Source organism: Perissodus microlepis, chromosome 1, assembly GCF_051167445.1.
Source record: "Perissodus microlepis isolate ML-2025 ecotype Zambia chromosome 1, ASM5116744v1, whole genome shotgun sequence".
NCBI lineage: Eukaryota > Metazoa > Chordata > Actinopteri > Cichliformes > Cichlidae > Perissodus > Perissodus microlepis.
Window position 1 is genome coordinate 27346223 of NC_140461.1, and position 19450 is coordinate 27365672.

Below are 19450 nucleotides of genomic sequence, written 5' to 3' on the forward strand. Positions count from 1 at the left end.
TTATGGTCTCCACAGTTTGAAGCATTAATTTTAGAATTGTGTCCACTGCCTTGTTGGTTTTGGTATCTTAAGTGACCAGATGAGTTATCAGGCTGCAGCCATAGACTGTATACATGAGACAGGTATCAATCCCTGCAAATTGGTATGAAAAGGCAACAACACCAAACAACACAGGTTCAAATATGCTGATGTGAGCCCCCCTCCAGCAAAAAAAGGCAGGGTCTGAACCAGACTCTGCTGTTGTTATTTTATTTTATTTTGTTTTATTTTGAAGGAACACATTTTATTTTATTAAACTTGAGAGTCTATGGGAGGCAGCTTCAATTGGCCACTGAATGAACTGGTTTTTTTGCACATCCATGTTGGCTTTATTATTCAGCCCTGGAAATGGCTACTACTACTGTGTGGGACAAATCATAGACTATAACCAAGCCGTGTAACCTTAGTGACCAATTATTTCACGAGGTTCTGGTCATATAGAAAACCCAAATGCAAGCCTTGGAGAAAGATAGAATAGAATAGAATAGAATAGAATAGAATAGAATAGCCCTTTATTGTTATTGTACATGTACAATGAAATTGTAGGTGAACCACACTGACTGTGCCAGAATAAAACATAAATAGTAGACAGCAGGAATAAATAGCAAACAGATGGAAAGATGAAAAAAAAAAACACAGAACAAACCTTCAAATTCAACAACAAAATACAAGAAAAAAACAACAACTAAAAAACAAACATGCGTAAATAGAGACAGGGGAAAACAACAGACACTCACAGACATGAAGGAACACAGGGCTGTACACTCAGCAGCTATTTCATTAATAATATCTCGCTAGTATCATGTTTGCAGTAGAAGGTTCTTCCTTCAGAACAAATTCACAGATTCAACAGAGGTTCAAGAAAGTGCCTGAAACATTCCTCAGAAATGTTCGTCCATCTTGACATGACAGTTTCACGCAGTTGCTGCAGATCAGTGACGAGAATCTCCCATTCCACCAGATTACAAAAGTGCTCTACTACTCTGTACAGTGACTATGGAAGCCCTTTGGTGTCAAGGAACTTCCTGTGATGAAACCAGTTTGAGATTATTTAAGTTTGTGACATAGTGCGTTATCCCACCGGAAGCAGTCATCACAAGATGGGTACCCTGTGGACATAAATAGCTGGATAACAATAATAAGGTTGGGTCCAACATTTACATGATGCTGAGTTGGTACTAAGGGGCCTAGAGTCCATCCATCCGTCTGTCCATCCATCCATTTTCTTTTGCTTATCCAGGTTTAGGTCAGGGGTCCAGCAACCTACACGCAAAGTAAAATGTATCTGTTACAAAGTGCTTTACAGCAGCGGTCCCCAACCTTTTTTGCGCCACGGACCGATTTATGCCCGACAATATTTTCACGGACTGGCCTTTAAGGTGTTGCGGATAAATACAACAAAATAAAACTAGTACCGGTACCGAAAAAAAAAAGATTTATTCATAACACACGTGAAAAGACCCAGGAAAACCGAGTTAACGACAAAAACAATAACAAAATAACACTAAAACCCGATATAAACCCTGAAAACCATACATTTCACACCTGAGCCTCAACTCTCGCGGCCCGGTACCAAACGACTCATGGACCGGTACCGGTCCGAGGCTCGGGGGTTGGGGACCGCTGCTTTACAGAGCTCACACCTCTCTCTCCCCAGCCACCTCCTCCAGCTCATCCAAGGGATCATTTAGGCATACCCAAGCCAGCTGAGAAACATAATCTCACTAACATGTCCTGGTCTCACCCCGGGGATGTCCCAGAGCCACGATGTGTTTTGTATCCTTATGAGCATGCCACAAGATGAGGCATGCTAATCGTCTTGTAACCTGCTTGTGTTCACAATCTCCTTCTTTCAGGTATTAAGCCAACTATCCTGGCCTCACTGTTACTGTACGCTCTTTTCAGAATACACTTTGCCACCATGGGAGGTGCTTGGTCCACCTTTGCTCCTATTAACTCGGTATGCTCAAGGTTTTTCGCTTGGACCTCTTCTCTACACCATGTATATGCTCTCCCTTGGTCAGATCAAATCTCTACTAGCTTTTTTTCCACCTAATGAACATCTCTCAACTTTGTCCATCACTCACTGACTCTGCAGCAGAGACCCTTATCCATGCCTTTGTCTCCACCTGGATGGATCATTACAATGGGGTCGTGTTTTGGATTTCCACCAAAGCCCAGGACAGGCTCCAGTATGTCCAGAACTCAGCCACCAGGCTTCTAACACCCACTAGCTCTGAGAACATATCACCCCCACCCTCATAAATCTCCACTGGCTCTCGTTTAAATCACGCATTACTTGCAAGATCCTTCTTCTCTTCAGTACCTGTCTGACCTGCTGCACCCATACACAGAGCCTTCAGTGTGGCTCTTTGTATGGGCCACACTGAAGGCTCCCCTTGGAAATCAGTGTTATCAGACCACAGACAGTATTAACAGTAATGTCATCCAATGGTTTCAGAAGTCCTGCTCTCGAGCCTTGAGATCAATGCTCCCACTATCACTGTCTTGGTTGCAAATAGCTGGATTTGACAAGGTTGAAGAATTGCCAATCACAGATCAGCCCCCATTTTGAAACAGTATGACCAAGATTTTAAAAACAGAGCCTGTAAGCCCATAAACCCATCAGGAAATATCATTCTCCCACAGACTGGAGGTCTGTTTGTACCCACAGCTATGGTTACTCAGCAGCCTACAGATAGAGTGCAGGTTTAAGGCACTTGCACAGTGGCTTCACTTTTCAGACCCAGAAGCTTCACCCGTGTTTTATACTGTCTCTGATTCAGACACATGGAAACACGTCATTGTTTACTTAGAGCAGCACCTAGCATAATACTGACCTAGCCACTGCCTTCTCTTGGTCCTAGTTGGCAGAACGGTGCACAATTTAGCCCCAAATTGCAACCTCCAAGGTGACTTGTGTTTTGCTGTGCAGTTGCAAGTCTTTACCCTCTCTGCGCTGGTCTGCCACAAGCACAGAATATATGATGTTACAGATTCCAGGTACAGGCTGAGCAGTGGGCAGATTGCTATAAGAAACATCATAGGTGATACAGAAAAAGAGAGAGGAGAAAACAACAAAAAAGAGGGTAAAATGCTGCAGTCCTCTCCCTCTGCCTCACCCCTATTCAGTCAGTGCTGACTGTGTAGCAGTGCCTCCCTCACTCCCCCACTCCTTACTGTGTGAAATTGGGTTTACATAACCTACTGCAGTCTGAGATAACGCAGCGCACCACGACTGGCGACATCTTCTCCTTAAAGGCAACAAAGACACACAACATTTGCATGAGGCAGCATTAAACATTCATGGCAGTACCATGCATAGACTAGTATGTGGTATACTAAAGGCTACTGTTTCTGCACGCCATTGTTGTGTGCAAAAACACATATGTACAAACATCTGCGTGCTCACAGGCCTCTTCTGAGTAAATGAAATGGAAAACGCTAACGCTCTTCCATCACTCATTGCTGTCGCCCACAGCAATGAGTGGTTTAGGTGCATAAAAATATCCATAGCTCTTTAAACACTGCCGTCCCCCTCTTGCACATAAGCCTGTACCATGTGAACAGTATTCAAGAGGTCTTTGATATGTTCTCTTGCAATGACAGTAGTCTCTGGATACATCAAAAGTATGTGTGTGTGTGTGTGTGTGTGTGCAGCACAGAGGGGCCGTTGTCAAGAGAGAGAATGCACCCATTTTATGCAACTCTTACTTAATCACTTCGTGTTTTACCAGTTTTGTATAGGCGTGTTGGCTACAGCCAGTTCTGTCTGGATGGAGCTGGGCAAGAGGTCACTTTCCAGGGCTGTTATCTATCTCTGGGAACCCAGTTTGTGTGCTTGTGTGTGCGACACTCTGCGTCATTCTGGCTGATGAAGTTGAATCAGTTACCAGGATTGTTGTTCCCTACATTCTCCTCTTACTGTGTAGCTCAAAAGGGATCAAGTCACATTACCTCAGTCAGCCTCATTTGTTTTCTAACAGCTGGAGGACTGACGTACCAACTGGACTGGACTGAACCCTTTCCTAGTAAAGGTCCTGGTAAAGCTTCAGGACTTGAATTACCCAATGAATTAGCCAATAGCAGCACATGAAGTTCATCTTGAGGGTGTGTTTTTAATGAAGATTTTTTAAAAATAGATTGATAGTAGGAGCCTAAAAAGAAATGCATTTTGAAATAAAACCTGTTAGACTATACCAAATCAGCATTTCTGACAGAGTGACATATTTGAGTATACAGAAAAAAATGTTTTAAAACTTATCAAGTTGATGAATTTGAAAAGATTGTAAGCCTAAGATTAATATTTTCATACTGGTGATCCCACTAATGCTACTGGCTGACATTTGGCACCAGAATTAGTTTTGTATTTTCCAAAACAGCTTCTATTTTTTTATTTAATATTGACTTTTGGTTTTGTTTTGTTTTGTCTGTCTTGTCTGGCAGCGTTTGCAATCCTTCAGATCACAATTCTGATTGCAAATGCTGCATTGTGGTGCTGAACACATTATGCCTTTGCTAGAACAGCTATGGAGAGTCTCTATAGGCTCTTCTTGTTCATCTTTCATCTGTTCGTTTATTCATTTGTTTTTGTGTCATTTCAGATATTGCATCATATGTGGAATAGTATGGCAATGTCTAAGGCAAGACAGGCAAGAGACAAAAAAAGAAGTGGTGGTGGGGGGATAGAGATGGGGGGATAAAAACAAATACCAATGCACAATGTATCACCAACTGGTGCACCTGTAACAGACAAAGGAAACTCCCAAACAAACATACAGCACCTGGAACACACAAAAAAAGAAAAAGCACAGATACATAAATCAACAATCTTCTTATAGTGTGTGTGTAAGAGAAAGAGAGAGCGAGTATGAGTGAGTGTCGAGGAGACGATATACCTGCTGCTCCGTCTGTGGCTTGTAGTTAGACTCGAGGACCACAGCGTTGTCTTTTGTAGCCATTTCCCTCGTTGCCGGGTTGCGATTTTCGTGAAGGAGATGCTCTCATGACTCATCGAGTGACCCCTCTGACCAGCCAATCGTTGGTATGCAGTCTGCTGACGTCTTTTTGAATCGGTCGGAATCCCGGCAGAGAAGGTTCTGAAAAAGAACTTGGTACCAGGTCCTATGACCAACCCAAGCAGGTGCTAACATATAAGGGTCTTTAGAGTTGAGTTGACCCTTTTCGCTGTCACCATCTTGATATTTTGAAACCAGATGTGATGAGTGAGGGGTGGATCTGACTCAGAAACCAAGGGGCACTGCAGACTCACACAGCAGTGTCTAGTCCACAACAAGGTACAGTTATGGAGCTCAAACTGCCCCACTGACATCCTTAAATATGTATGAAGGTACAGCTTCAACTGCTGGATCAAACCATAAAATTCTTCCTGCTGCTGACTGCTTATAAGAATGGGATTAACCCAGAACCTGTTTCTTCCTATTCATGATTAGAACGATCAGTGCCAGCTCATTGTCACTTGGTGTTGACTTCATTTGTTTGATATTACGAGTTTGAGGATACAGTTTTTGCAAAAGCAATGCTTCCCTTTTATATATACAAAAACGTATTGGTAAGTTAAACCGCTTGGTTATCATAGATAGGCTCTAGTAGTACATTGGCAAATATATAATTTGCCAAATAATTATGTAAGAAAAAAAAAACTAAAATGCCGTAAATGTTTCAAGAGGTTCAGTCATGAATCAAGTGAAGTGATGCTTCACTGTTATAGTGGCTGCAGCTGCCTGTGTTGGTCTCAACCTGCACATCGCTCAGTGAAGCAAACAGGTTGTTTATGCAGTTTGGAGAATAATAAGCCAGGTTAGCTTGCCAATAGTAACACTAATTAGTGTTTCTTTTACAGCATTTAGCTGCAGGCAGGCTGTCATATCTCATTTTAATATGAGATTTAAAATGTTTTCTTTGTTTATATGAACATGTAATTCAAGTCTGCAGGTTTCCTGTGAGATTTTACATTGTCTAAAACCCTTGGTGTCCTGACAGTTGAAACGGTGACGATTTGGCAATAATAATGGCACTGATCTATGGTTGACAATTTAAAATGGTATCTATTAGCAGGCCCTATAAGGGCTGGATGTTTAGCAGAGGTGTAGCAATGGCATGGGTTAGAAAATCAGAGGGGGTGCCAATGAAAGCTTGGGACTTCCTACAGCTGCTTGTACAGGAAGAAGTAGATATTCCTACTCCTTCCTCTGCAGGCAGGTTATTGAGGGGGGGGGGGGGAATCTTCTCCCACAGAACTACAGCTCCTTTGTCTCAAACCCCAAATCCTCTAATCTCTTGTGTCTTCTATCAGGTGGGTTTTGGCATCGTCTCCTCCTCTGACAACACTACACTCCCCGGTTCTTTCCTGAAACATTCACACGAACTGCAAAAAACCCAAAACAAAACCAAAAAACCCCACCACCTCTAAACCAGCGCACTGAAAACACTGGTCAATTATGTGTGTACATGAGGGAGAGGAACAGAAATGGCAGATGCTGCTTCTATGCCATTAACTTAATCTTTCGGCAGCCCACAGCAATTATGCCATTAACAGCCTCCCCTCGAAACGTAACAGTTTGTTTCATAACATCGCAACAGCGTGATTCAGATATATATGATTCATGGTGTTAAAAAGATGAAGAGGCCTCGAGAAGCTTTGGTTACATAAAACAACCGTTTTTTGTTTTTTTATTTATTTTTTTTTATTTCTCACCTCTTCTGTACACAACATAAACAAGCAAACACACAGACACAGCCACCCACACACAGGTCATAAGAAAATATACAAAAAATATGGCTGTTTATATGCCATGTGGGCTGAGCACTGATAATACAGTGGAATGATAAGGGAAGATGAATTATTCGTCGTCTTCCTCGTCTTCTTCGTCGCTGATGACATACTTCTTTGCCTTTTTGGTGGCCGTTTCCTCGTCATCTTCTGCCTTTCTCTTGCCTGATCCCTCGCCCTCCTGTGACAGGAGTACATACAGCGTTCAGTTACACTTCAACAGTGAGTGCAGAAAAGCATCCCTACTCTGAAGAGTCTAGCATTTGCTGTCCTGCTTAGTTACAAAGGATAATGAGAAAAGTTGGCTTTTTTTCTCCACGGTGTCTCACACCGCCCCCTGTCTGTCAACCACATCACTGCACCTACCTCGTCACTGTCCAACTTCTTAGCCTTCATCAGCCTCTGGGCTTTATCGTCATCAGAACCTTCATCACTGTCTGATGAGTAGATCCTGGCTCGCTCCTCTGTACGTGAGGCAGAAAGAGAAGAGCGTGTGCATCAGGCCTCTGTAACTCCCAAACACGTCTCAACATACGAGGAAAAAAAATTATACAAACAAAACGACAGCAGTCAATGTGAAACGCAGTCATCCTCACCTCTCAGGCCACTTCCACCCTTATACTTGCTCTTGATGGCTGCGAGGCTGATCGCCTCCTCGCCCTCTTCCTCGTCGTCATAGCGATCGGGCTCCAGGTAGCTGCTGCTCAGGCCTCTCTGATGCTGCTTCTCCCTTATCCTCCTCTGCTGGGACTCCCTGCGGATGGAGGCTCGCAGCCGCTCCTCCTCTTTCTGCCAAGACAGACCCGAGTGGCGAGTTTATACAAAAATCATTTCAAGGCATTTAATTTCTAGCTGCTTAGTTGTTAATTGTTTTTCCCCAAACACACTGAGAAAAAAAGGTTGCTTTTTATGTTAGGTGTGGGAAAAGTCAAATTAATTTCCCTTTAAAGCAATAAGCTGGCCTTGTTGGAAAAAACAATAAGAAATGAGCCTATTATTCATTTTTGCTCTAAAGTACATTTACCCTGCTTGTTGTTCTGTTATTCCTATAACAGCTATATCAGCTAGTGCCAGTTAGTCAAAAATTTGCTTCAATAACCTTTAACTTTAAACAGGAACACACACTTACTCAGTCTGAACATTATTAGGCATCTACAAACTTACTATCTAAAGAGCCGTTTTTAAGCAATTCTTGAACCCTCAAAAAACATATTTGAGTCTTAATGTTCCTACTTATTTAAGCTACCTGCCATACGTTTGCGGTGGCAACAGAATTTCCCAGCTTTCACAGAATAAACTGTCTACTGTGTATAACTTAGCCCATCAGTATTACTAATATATCTAAATACTTCAAATCTTTAACCACATGTGACTACTCTTCACGATCATGATTATTTAGTGCTTTAACTTTGCATTTTCATTACAATAATACTGCGTTTTCTAACCTAATCAAATTCATTTATCATGTTCTTATTTTTATTACCAACAATGAAACAATTGTGAAGAGAGGAAAAAAAGTATCCATTAGCTTGTTTCAGCATACTTTGAAACAGAAGCTTGACTTGGGTAACTATAAAGCAATGCTGTTTACTTTGAGTCCTACCTGAATCCAATCAAAAGGAGGCTACTTTGATAGTAAATAAAAAAATATAACAGTCTAATATCTTTAAAAAAAAATAGTGAAAGCAAATAAAATAAAGTTTCAATTTGATTTTGACTAAAGCCAGCAGTGTTGGTGGTGAAAGCATTCCTTATCCATTTTTCCTGCATGGATCTCCAGAGCCACAGCTTCAACACCCCATGGGCTTTAGAGCAGGAGTGGGCAGTTAATGTGGGTACACGACAACCTGTGGCCCCCTCTGCCCACCATTGCTCTAGAAATCTACACATTGCGCAGCTACTGAAGCTCCCATTATGATTAGCTTTGACTGTCTGCCCAAAGGCTAGATCAGTGTCAGAATTATGACACTGCAGAGGCGATTAGAAACTGTGGAAACTTAAAAGACATTTAAAACCTATAAACAAAGACTGTGTTGTGGGCTACTGGTGTGTTTTTTGTACTTTAGTGCAAGCTTAAGGCTTTCTGTTGCCAATTACCACCCTTTTCCACATCTACTACATTTTAGCTGCTCCTACCACATCTAACAGATGTCATGCTTTTTCTTAAAAGTAAAGCAGCCTGATTTCAGCTGCTGGTACTGAAACAGCCTGTTTGGAAAAGACCTAAACCCAGTAAAGTAGAGGCACAACAGAGGGAATGACCTATGAGGTACACCTGAAATCCACATTCTGTGGAAATGTGAGACTGGCATACACTTGTAAAAAGGCACTGACCCTTGTTGCTGTTGAACTGTAATTATGATAACTTAAGAACCACCAACTGGGAGTACAACAATGGGGGAAGCGTAATTGATGTCTAGTATTTGGGCGTCTATTGTTAATTATTCAAACTCGCACAATCCCCACTGACGCACATTAGACGTCATCATGCAGGACACGAGTGTTTAAAATACAAAGAGACAAATGTGTGTTTATATGTTTTAAAAGCCATTTTAAGCTAATGCTGCACAGTGAAGAACAATGTAATCTGCAGTCTTTCTTGAGCTGACAGTAAACGCATCACCAGAACTGTAGACTGGTTGACTCGGTTTCCATTTCACTCGCCACTGCGTGACCAAATTATGTAAGCATGTCAGGTTATGTTATTATGTAAGCAACCATGGAGCCTGTCAACAGCTGACCTCATCCGACTCATCTGGTCTCTGTGGTAACAAAAGAATTCCCACACCGGACGGCTCGTGCTACCTTGATCATTTCATTGCGATGGGACTCGGGATCTCGTCCAGCCATGGGAAGGATTCTGATCTTCTGTGTCTTTGAGCAGCGGTCAGCCAGAGACAGGGTCATCTTCCTGTGGGTGGCGCTGTCTGTGGAGTGGGGTCTGGAAGTGCAGAAAAAACAACCTGAATAATAACATTTCCCCAGTACGTCTTTATAAAAGTGCATCTCTTAAGAGTGGGAGGTTTTCACACATTTTTTCCCTTTTCTTCTTTATTAACACATAGATCACACCTCTGTGTTGCAAACAGGCAGAAAGAAAAACACAGTATCGACTGCCAAACCTGTTTTAGCCCACACTCATTAAATCTACCTTGTGGAGTTTTTAATATCGCACGCTTTATTTCTATCTTGGGCAAACACATTGCACACAGGGCATGTTAAGCATATCCCTGCCAGTAATGTAATGCAGAAGGAAACTAAAGCACAAGCTAATTTATAGCTAACTGTCATCTGTATTAGGTCATGCAGCATTAGGTACATGCTGGTCTTTATATTGCCCTGTGCTTTCACACATTTTCATGAGCTCCATATAGAGATTAAAAGTTGCACTGAGAACCTCTGATGCTATTTTGTGATGTCTTGCTAATGAGAAAGAGACTCCCACTCTGCTGCTGTGGAATCTCTGTTCACAATGATTCACGGCTACACAGCAACAAGCACTGAGAGCAGGTGTGGATTAAATAAAATACAATAAAATATAAAACAAAATGTGCCATTTTCTTATGTACACCTGTTTGACTGTTCCCTAATAGAAATATATGATCAGCCAATCACGTGGCAGCAACTCAGAGCATGGTCAAGATGACCTACTGAAGTTCAATCTGAGCATCAGAATGAGTAAGAAAGGTGATCTGAGGGGAACTCTGAATGTGATATGGTTGTTGGTGCCACATGGGCTGCCTGACTATTTCACAAAGTGTTGATCTGCTGGATATTTCCCGCATAACCATCTCCAGAGTTTACTGGGAAAGTTTATAAAAAGAGAAAATATGCAGAAGAGCATCTTTGAACGAATATCACATAAAAACCTGGATGCAGCAGCTACAGCAGCAAAAGACCACGCTGGGTGCCGCTCCTGTGAGCTAAGAATAGAAACCAGAGGCTACAATTCACCTGGGTTCACCAAAATTGAGCAACAGAAGACAAAAACACTGCCTGATCTGATGAGTCCAGATTTCTCCTGTGACATTCAGATGGCAGGTTCAGAATTTGGCATTAAATTCATGAAAGCATGGATCCATCCGGCCTTATATCAAAAGTTCAAGGCGCTACTGGTGGTGGTGTAAAGGGGTTGGGCTCACGTGTACCCCATAGAGTACCAACTGTGCATCACAACACCAAAGCCTATTTACTACTGCTGCTGACCGTGCCCAGTCCATTAACACTATAGGGTACCCATCTTTTAATGGCTCCTTCCAGTAACATAGCACACCGTGTCACAAAGCTCAACTCATCTCAAGCTGTCAGGTCAATATGGACCAAAATCTCAGAGGAATGTTTCCAGCACCTTGTTGAATCTCTGCCATAAAGAATTAAAGTAGCTCTGCTGGCAAAAGGAGGTCTAATCCAGTACTAGCAAGATGTACCTAGCAAACTGGCTGTTGAGTGTAAATGCGGTCTCATTAAGTAGGCATACATGGATGTAAACAATGCTGGAGCATTAAAAAGCCCCCAATTCTAAGCCAGGTATGACGTAACAACTTCATCAATTATGTCTGCTTGATTAAAAGAACACACTGTGTTCGTTTGACTTCACCAAAGACATCTGTTGTTGTCGAGTGTCTCACGTTATTAGATCCCCACCAATGTTCTTACAATACAAACATTAACCGCTGGCCTCAGCTCTCTCATTTAATGATGACTTATTATGAAAATATCATCACAAATATAATCTATGCATTTATTAAAAATACATTAAATTTAACACAAATCACTCACGATGCTGAGATCACTCGAAGCTGTGAATGACAGAGTCATGTGTCTGTTTGGCTTATTTAAGAAAATGTATTTATCTGTAACCTTAAGTTCACTGTCGTATCACATGACCTCGTGAATGAAGAAGTCTTGTCATACAGTATGTTCTTTAGGTGCTCACATTTTTTTTTTAAACGTGAATTTTCTGGCTTTAAAAGAGTTAAAGGTGCTTTTAAAAGGAAAATAAAAGCATTGTAACCATCTGCACGCTGAGCAGTTCTAATCCTAATCAAAACTCAAATGTTAATGCTCCAAGGGAACAAACCGTAATAATGTTCTGTTTGGGAACACGGAGGCAGGTTTGCCCTCATAGACCCATGTGGGGTGAAAGACAGAACATTCAGGTGGACTTCGGGGGGGGGGGGGGGGGGGGGCGCTAAGAAGCTTAAACAGTTCTTACTGGGAGAAACCTGTGCAGCTTGCACAAGGTGATCCGGGGACTTAAAGCATTCAGTACATTTCTAAATGGAGCCTGAATGAAGGGTGCCATTGTGGCTGCTGTTGTTGTTGTTGTTTGCAGAGGTAGCCCGGAGTTTGTTTAGAACATATTCTACTGTCAGGGAGCCAGACGGAGGAGGAGTCTCCCTCGCAACTCACAGTCTGTGCCTAAAAGGAAACAGCAGCCTGTTACCAAAGCCACACTGGCATGTTAGTGCATTACCTGAAAGTGAGTTTGGTTTTGAACACGGCCTGTCCCTGCAGCCCGGTGCCCTGTCGGATGAAAAGGTGATTGTGGTCTCCTTGGAGTGGAGCTTTGTAAACATCAAACACTTCGTTCCCCAGGTGGAGGGACATGCTGTGGAAAGAATGGGAAACTGAAAAGCGTGCCAAGTACAGAGTTATGTCCTGATCGCAGTGTCGCACCCCGCGGCATCCAGCCTGACGTAACACACACCTGCCGTCGGACCATTTGACAATGCGCGCATTGCTTTCTCGGGTTTCATTTCCCTCCTCGTCTCTCTTCGCTCTCCACCGGATTGTGTTCTCCACCTGTGGGGAGAAGATGATGAACATCAGGTGACGTAGGAAAAAAATCTAAATAAAAAAATCTGTCATCCGTCATTTCCAGCCTACACAGACCTTCAGTTTGAGCCTGGTCCGCCCCTCTTCATCCAGCATTTCTTCATCCTCAAATTCATCCTCATAGTACTGAGGATCAAACGGTCTAAAAGGAAAAAAAAGAAAAGACAGCGTCAAAGAACATCTAATTATCTTATCATCAAGTGAAAATAATTTTTTCCATTTATCTACACTGCACATGCTCTGACCTGGGCTCCACAGACAGGAAATTGGGCAACTTGACAAAATAAAGGTCGGATCCCAAGTCAGTGCTGACTTTTGGGATCTCTACTTCAATACGAGTTTCAGGTGCAGGCTCCTCTTCTGCCTGCTCCCCCTCCATACCATCCTCTGCATCCTAGACACACACACACACACACACACACACACACACACACACACACACACACACACGAACAAGTGAACAAACACTGTATAATCCAGTGACCCATGACAATAGGGATCAGCTCAGAGAGGCTTAGAGAAAAAGGGGATTTTGGATCTCGTATAAAAAGGACTCGATTAAAGGAGCTTGATGATGAGTGCAGAGAAGAAACAGAGGGTGAGAGAACAGACACATACCAGGGGCTGGCCCGGGGTCGGGGGCTTCTCTGCATCGCTGTCTGAAGAGATGTCGTCCGCTTCTCCGAACAGGTCATCTGCTGCGGTCTTCTTTGCTGCAGAAGAGTACGGATAACTTTCAGTACCGTAAAAATATCAAATTCAGCAGCAGAAACAAAAGTCAAATGGTTGCTGCTACGTTGACCCAGTAAGGTTAGGGCTTACTTTTTGTTTCAGCATCGCTGTCTGAATCGGAATCGGAGGCAGCTTTTGCTTTGGGTTTCCGTCCTATGAAATCATCTTCGCTGTCACTTCCCTTTGCAGACTCTGAAAAACAAAACCAAGAAATGTTATGTATCATTTTCCACATGTCACGTTTATAGTGGAGGCACGGGACACACACGCACATCTTACAGTAAAGGAAAACAGTTCATCGCCTCGTGCAAAGAGTCTGTGTGAAAAATTAATCTCATATTAACCTCTGAGTTTTAAGCTCGGGATAAAATGTTCACATATGGCCCCAATCCATGAAATTTACTGTGTAAAAAGATTAACCCTGGAGGCTGGCTCAGCGGCAGATCCTGGGGGTTGTACCTGATTTCCTGTTCCTCGGTCCCTCATCATCAGAATTTTCTCCCTCTTCGTCAGAATAGTGGCGTTTCTCCTCCTCGTCCTCCGACTGGTCGCTCTTAGCTTCTCCGCCCCACTTCTCATCTTCCGATTGGTTCTCCCTCCCTGAAGCTTCGCCGTCAGTGTGAGGTGTGCCCGGGCCAGACTGCGGAGTCCCAGGATCGCTGTGCATACTAATAAGAACAAACACGGTAAACATATATTCCAATTTTTATTCCTCTGGAAGTCACTTAATCCCCCATCCACTTCCTTATGACAGATCAAAGACCTGATGGCGTTTCTCAAACTGGAAAAGATATATTTTAGCATCCCGATCTCTGTGCCATCAACGACGTCAGTTAAACAACGGTGAGCTGCAGCCTGTGTGAGACGTCGTACCTTCTGTCTGAGCGAACGCTGCCCCTGTCAGAACGAGGGCTCCCACCGCCAGACATCCCGCTGCCAGCCGGGCTTCCTCCGTCCGACCGGTGACCCCCATCCTCCTCGTCTTCATCCTCATCTCGATGGTCACGGTCCGAGCCGCTGTGCTGCTCTGCGTCGGAGTGATCGTTGTCCCCGCGGTCTGAGCGCATGCTGGCATCTGACTGGTTCCCCGAGCGCTCAGACTGGTTGTCGCTTCCGCTGTGTTGTTCATCCTCACTGTCGTCTCCAAACAGCTCCTGTTACGGAGAAGACACATAAGTTTAGATGCAGCTCATGACTGTATCGTCACACAGACACACACGCGCCTCAGTCCTTCTACTGCAGACACAGGACACCTTCATTGTGGGATAAACATACTAGATGGTTTGAGGTAGGTTGAAAGTTTATTAACTCAAGTCAATGCAAGATTAACATTACAAAAGGAATACAATTCTCTGAGGTCACTGTGGAAGTTGAAGCAGTATTTTCAGTGGCTAAATTCACAGCTGAACGACTGATTAGGCGGCTGTCTGAACGATGTCTGCAAAATGCACCTTATTCATGCTGGGCTTGCCGGCCTCCTGGCCTTCGTAGTCGTCATCATCATCATCCCGCTCCCTCTCGCTGTCACTGCCGCTGCCTGAAGCGTTGCTGACAGAACGAGGCCTCTCCTGTTCCGACTCTGAACCAGAGCCAGAACCAGACTCTGCAAAGAGATAAAGCAGTCCGATTTATTCTAGTTTGTAGTGCCAAACAGATGTTATTCACTCCTCTCACATTACAAATGTGTGACTAAAAAGGTGAAGCTCAGCTTGTTTAAATCCTCATACTCTCCATATACCAGTGTTTTGTTCAAACAAAGCAGGGCTGGGGACAATCCTGTTTAAAAGAAATAATATTTATTTATTTATAACCACCTTAAGTCTCTTTGGGGTGCAAAATCACAATATTTCTATGGAAAAAACGAGTGATGCCAGAAAAAGCTTCCAATTATCAACTACTTTTGGACAAAAAGAAGCAAAGATGATATCAGTTTGTTAACATCAGTAAATGAATCATGCATGTGGGATCCCTTAAACATCCCTGTGTGCACAGCAGCACTGTAAACAACACTGATCCTGCATGAAGAGCTCCTTTTTGTAGACTTTTTAGATGATTTCAGCATCAACACAACAAAGTGCTTTGATGGTTTTCCACACTTTGTCTCATACAGACATATAATATATTTATGTCTCTGAATAATACCCATAGAGCGGCGGTCCCCAACCTTTTTTGCGCCACGGACCGGTTTATGCCCGACAATATTTTCACGGACCGGCCTTTAAGGTGTCGCGGATAAAAACAACAAAATAAAACTAGTACCGGTACCGAAAAAAAAGAAAATTTATTCATAACACACGTGAAAAGACCAAGGAAAACCGAGTAAACGATAAAAATAACGATAAAGATAACAAAATAACGCTGAAAACTGATAAAAACCCTGAAAACTATACATTTCACACCTGAGCCTCAACTCTCGCGGCCCGGTACCAAACGACTCACGGACCGGTACCGGTCCGAGGCCCGGGGGTTGGGGACCGCTGCCATAGAGGATATTTAGACCCTTTTGAATAAATACTGTTATATCTGACAGTTGTTTGTATGGGATTATCTGATGCAATCACAATATTATTTATGTACGGCTGGATCAACAGTGAGTACTGAAATACACAGTGTCATACGGTTTTCTCGTACTGTTCTTCTTTCTGTAAAAATCATTTTAGTAGCAAGTCTGTGGAAATTAAAGATTATGTAGGTGAACTTAGGTGCTGCACCAGTTTGTGCGTGAAGACAATTCTAATTTTGACATAAGGGAATTAAGTTTTTTTAAGATCTTAAAATGTATATTTGCAGTCGTGCTGCTAAAAAACATGAGCGCTGATCCTGCACCACAGCAACAAAACAACTTAAGCCATGGCTATCCGTCTCAGACACATCACGTGAATCCAAACACTGAAAACCGATTTTAAAAAAAGGAAAAAGAAAAAAAGGAAAGAAAAAGAAAAGTGAAACTAGGTGAAGGATAAAAGAACTCCACGATGGTTTCCATTAAAGCCAACGTTCAAAACACATTAACATTATTAACGTCTGCCTCGATATAATGAACATCCGCGAAACGTTCCACACCTCACTCTCGCGTTAAAGCTCACCTCTGCTTCGCAGCTGCGCACAACGCGGCACTCATCTAATTGCACAAACTGATGATTAAACAATATAAGCCACGAGTTTCGGGCAACATTACCTCGCTGGTCGTTGTCGCTGTCCCCATCACTCCCGAACAATTCATCCATGTCCGCCATTTCTTCCAAACTGTAGTAAAACGTGACCTACAGGATATAATCACTGAGTTTAAGGATTTTGGATCCGGGTCAAGCTGAGCTTAAGTGATGTAATAAATCTAGTCAACCGCCAGGGGGAGACATAACACCTGCTTAGCTTCTAACCAAAGAATATTCGTTTATGTATACTTTTATGAAAACATCGTTATGTCTCTCCCCTCTCCCCCCCTCTCTCTCCCAATATATATATAAGTAGGCAGTGATATAACAGAAGGAAAGGGTGTAATTTATTTTAAACGTGTACATAGATAGCAAAGTCTGGTTAAATTTAAACCTGGCTATTCGGAGTGTTTTATGGTCTCCTTTCTTTGTTCTGTAGTCTTTTTTAATTACTTTCCTTTTCTTGCAATAAATTCTGCAATGGCACACATATAATGTGGCTTTGTGTGCGGGAATAGCAGCTGTGTGACACTGGACGCTATTGTTCACTTTATAACAGCAGGCGTTGTGATGCTGTGGAGAGCTATATTTAAAAAAAAAAAGCACGACTGATGAATTCATGAATGCATCAAAAACACCGGTAGGAATATTACAGTGGTGTTTAGTTATGGCTTAAGTTTGAATGTGCATTTTACCAGCTGGTTTGTCTTTCGTTTTTTTTCTGGCTATACTGGTTGAATTGTGTCAGTGTCAGTGCTGGGAGCCACCTGACAGCATCTGTAAGCCTTTATCAACCTTTGTTTATTACCAGATGCTAAAGCAGTGAGGCTTATTTTCCTCTCAGATAACATCTGTGCAAAAATCCACATGAAACCTGCTCCACCCTGCATTGTTTTGTTTTTTAGAGGAAGGCGCTCATGTCTGACACCACTGGAGCAAATCATAACGACAGCCAAGTGCTCTGACATCAGTTAACCCTCTCTCAGGCAATGTATTGATGAATGAAGAAAAACTGATTGCATTAAAAGTCATGTTCCTCTCTGTGCCTCAGTGCAGCTCAAATTCTTGAGCTGTTTATCTTAACAGCTTTAGGAAATAGGGAACCGAGGCATGTCTCAGCACCCTCATCTTTTGCTGAAGTTTTTGTGTTACGGACAAGGCATCTTATAAAACTGCGTGTACAGTTTTATGTGAGCCAAGAAGGTACAAACAATTGAGCAAGGTATGGCTTTTAGTGTAGTTTTTCCTCAACATCAGTAAGTGCGAAAAAACTGACAGAGTGAATGGGATGTATGCAGGTAAACTCCAGATTCAGATGAGCTGATTGGTGGAGTCGTGGCGAAAATGTCTGAAAATAATATTGATATGAAGGAGCTGGAGTCGGCAACTTTTTTCTTTGCTAAGGTCTTTAATCTTGAAAACTGCATGACACACTGGCGGACCGAAAAGACCATTCAGTGAAAATACATGCTTAAGAGAGAGACCTGCTGCTGCCTCCTTCCTTTGGGTCCTTGGATATAGTTTATCTGGACATCACTTGCCTCCGCTATGACGCCCAGACAATCAGACAAAAAAGCCACAGTTTTGAGCATGTTCTATTCTATTCTATTCCAAATCAGTGACCTGCATGTAAAGGAAAGATGAAGTTAAGCCAGCACCACTGAGTCAGATCAAAAATGATCACAAGCAAATTACCCCCCTGTTCCTGAATCTTATGGCCTGTTTTTACACTGACTGATATGCTGCTCAGTGTCCCTCGCTCCCTCCTTTTAAATCCAGTTTATCAGTTTTAATTATCCTCTGAGTCACAGCTGGACTGAATGGTGATTTTTCGTTTTTACGGGCCCATGTTTGTTCGTTTGTTTGTTTTTTGTAACGGTATAAGCAATGAAAGGTGGGGGATCAGCCAGTTGGTCATGATCGACTCTGGGCAGGACCAGTTACAGCCGAGGAGGTCGGAAGCACCCTCCCCCTTGCTCGAGCAACGGCTCTGAAAGCAATCTTATCACAGAGGTTTAAAGGAACGCGATTTGTCCCGTACGTCAGCTAGAGACAAAAGGGAAAAAGTTGGAGTTATTCTGTATCTTTGCACAGCTGTCTCTTCTTCTCTCACCCTCTCCCCCTCCCTCTCCTGTTGCTAATTCAATCATGAAACTGATCAATAATCAGCTGATCGGCTTTTCTGTCCCGTCTCTCTTGTTTGTTTATCGCCCACTTTGCGCAAGACAGAGGAAAACAGCGGGTGTCTGCTGTACAACAGCAGCACGTTTAAGCTTGATAAGCTGTTGTTATTGTGAATTTATTTAATATTACTCTCTAGTATCAGCTGATGTTTGCTGGAGCCACAGCCGTACAAGCTGCTGGTCATGATATCGGTTTGGATATCTGGTGAGAGGGAAACATGAAGATGATGAAACCAGGAGATGTCCTTACTGAATCATCAGAGCTGAACAGGTGATGGAGAAACAGGTTTGCCTTTTAGGTGACATGAATGAGTTGAAGAGAAGTTATGAACTGTTTCTGAGAGACAAATAACACCAGGATCATTTTTTACATAGCTGACAGCTGTGCAGGGGCGGGTCTAGCAAAGTTTTGCCAGGGGGCCAGGTAGGGCATTAACAGGGAAAGGGGGACACAAACAAAGAAATACTTTTCTTTCTTATTCTCATTTAAAATGTCTAGCTTTTGATAAATAATTATCTGAATCTTACAACCAAAGTGGTCATCTGATGTAAAATGTAATCATACATATATACCAACAAGACAGTGTACATCACCATCACAACAGTGTTTCTTTTCATTCAAAGGCTTTATGGCTTTTCCTATAATACCTGGTGGGCCGGTCTCTAGTCAAAATGCCCGGGTCGATTTTTTGTCCCAGTCCATCCCTGGT

General features: G+C 42.7%; 1 protein-coding gene across 1 annotated transcript; it reads right to left on the reverse strand.

The window, feature by feature from the left end:
• Positions 1 to 6699: 6699 nt before the first annotated feature.
• On the reverse strand, positions 6700 to 16690 carry leo1 (LEO1 homolog, Paf1/RNA polymerase II complex component). Its single transcript, XM_084930256.1, has 14 exons — positions 16581 to 16690; positions 14854 to 15005; positions 14276 to 14556; positions 13862 to 14070; positions 13493 to 13594; positions 13289 to 13383; positions 12916 to 13064; positions 12728 to 12812; positions 12543 to 12637; positions 12309 to 12443; positions 9638 to 9773; positions 7429 to 7621; positions 7199 to 7296; positions 6700 to 7013 (listed from the first exon to the last, which is right to left on the reverse strand). Exons 1-14 carry the CDS (start codon positions 16636 to 16638, stop codon positions 6903 to 6905), a joined length of 1899 nt encoding a protein of 632 aa, XP_084786382.1. The 5' UTR covers positions 16639 to 16690; the 3' UTR covers positions 6700 to 6902.
• Positions 16691 to 19450: the final 2760 nt, after the last annotated feature.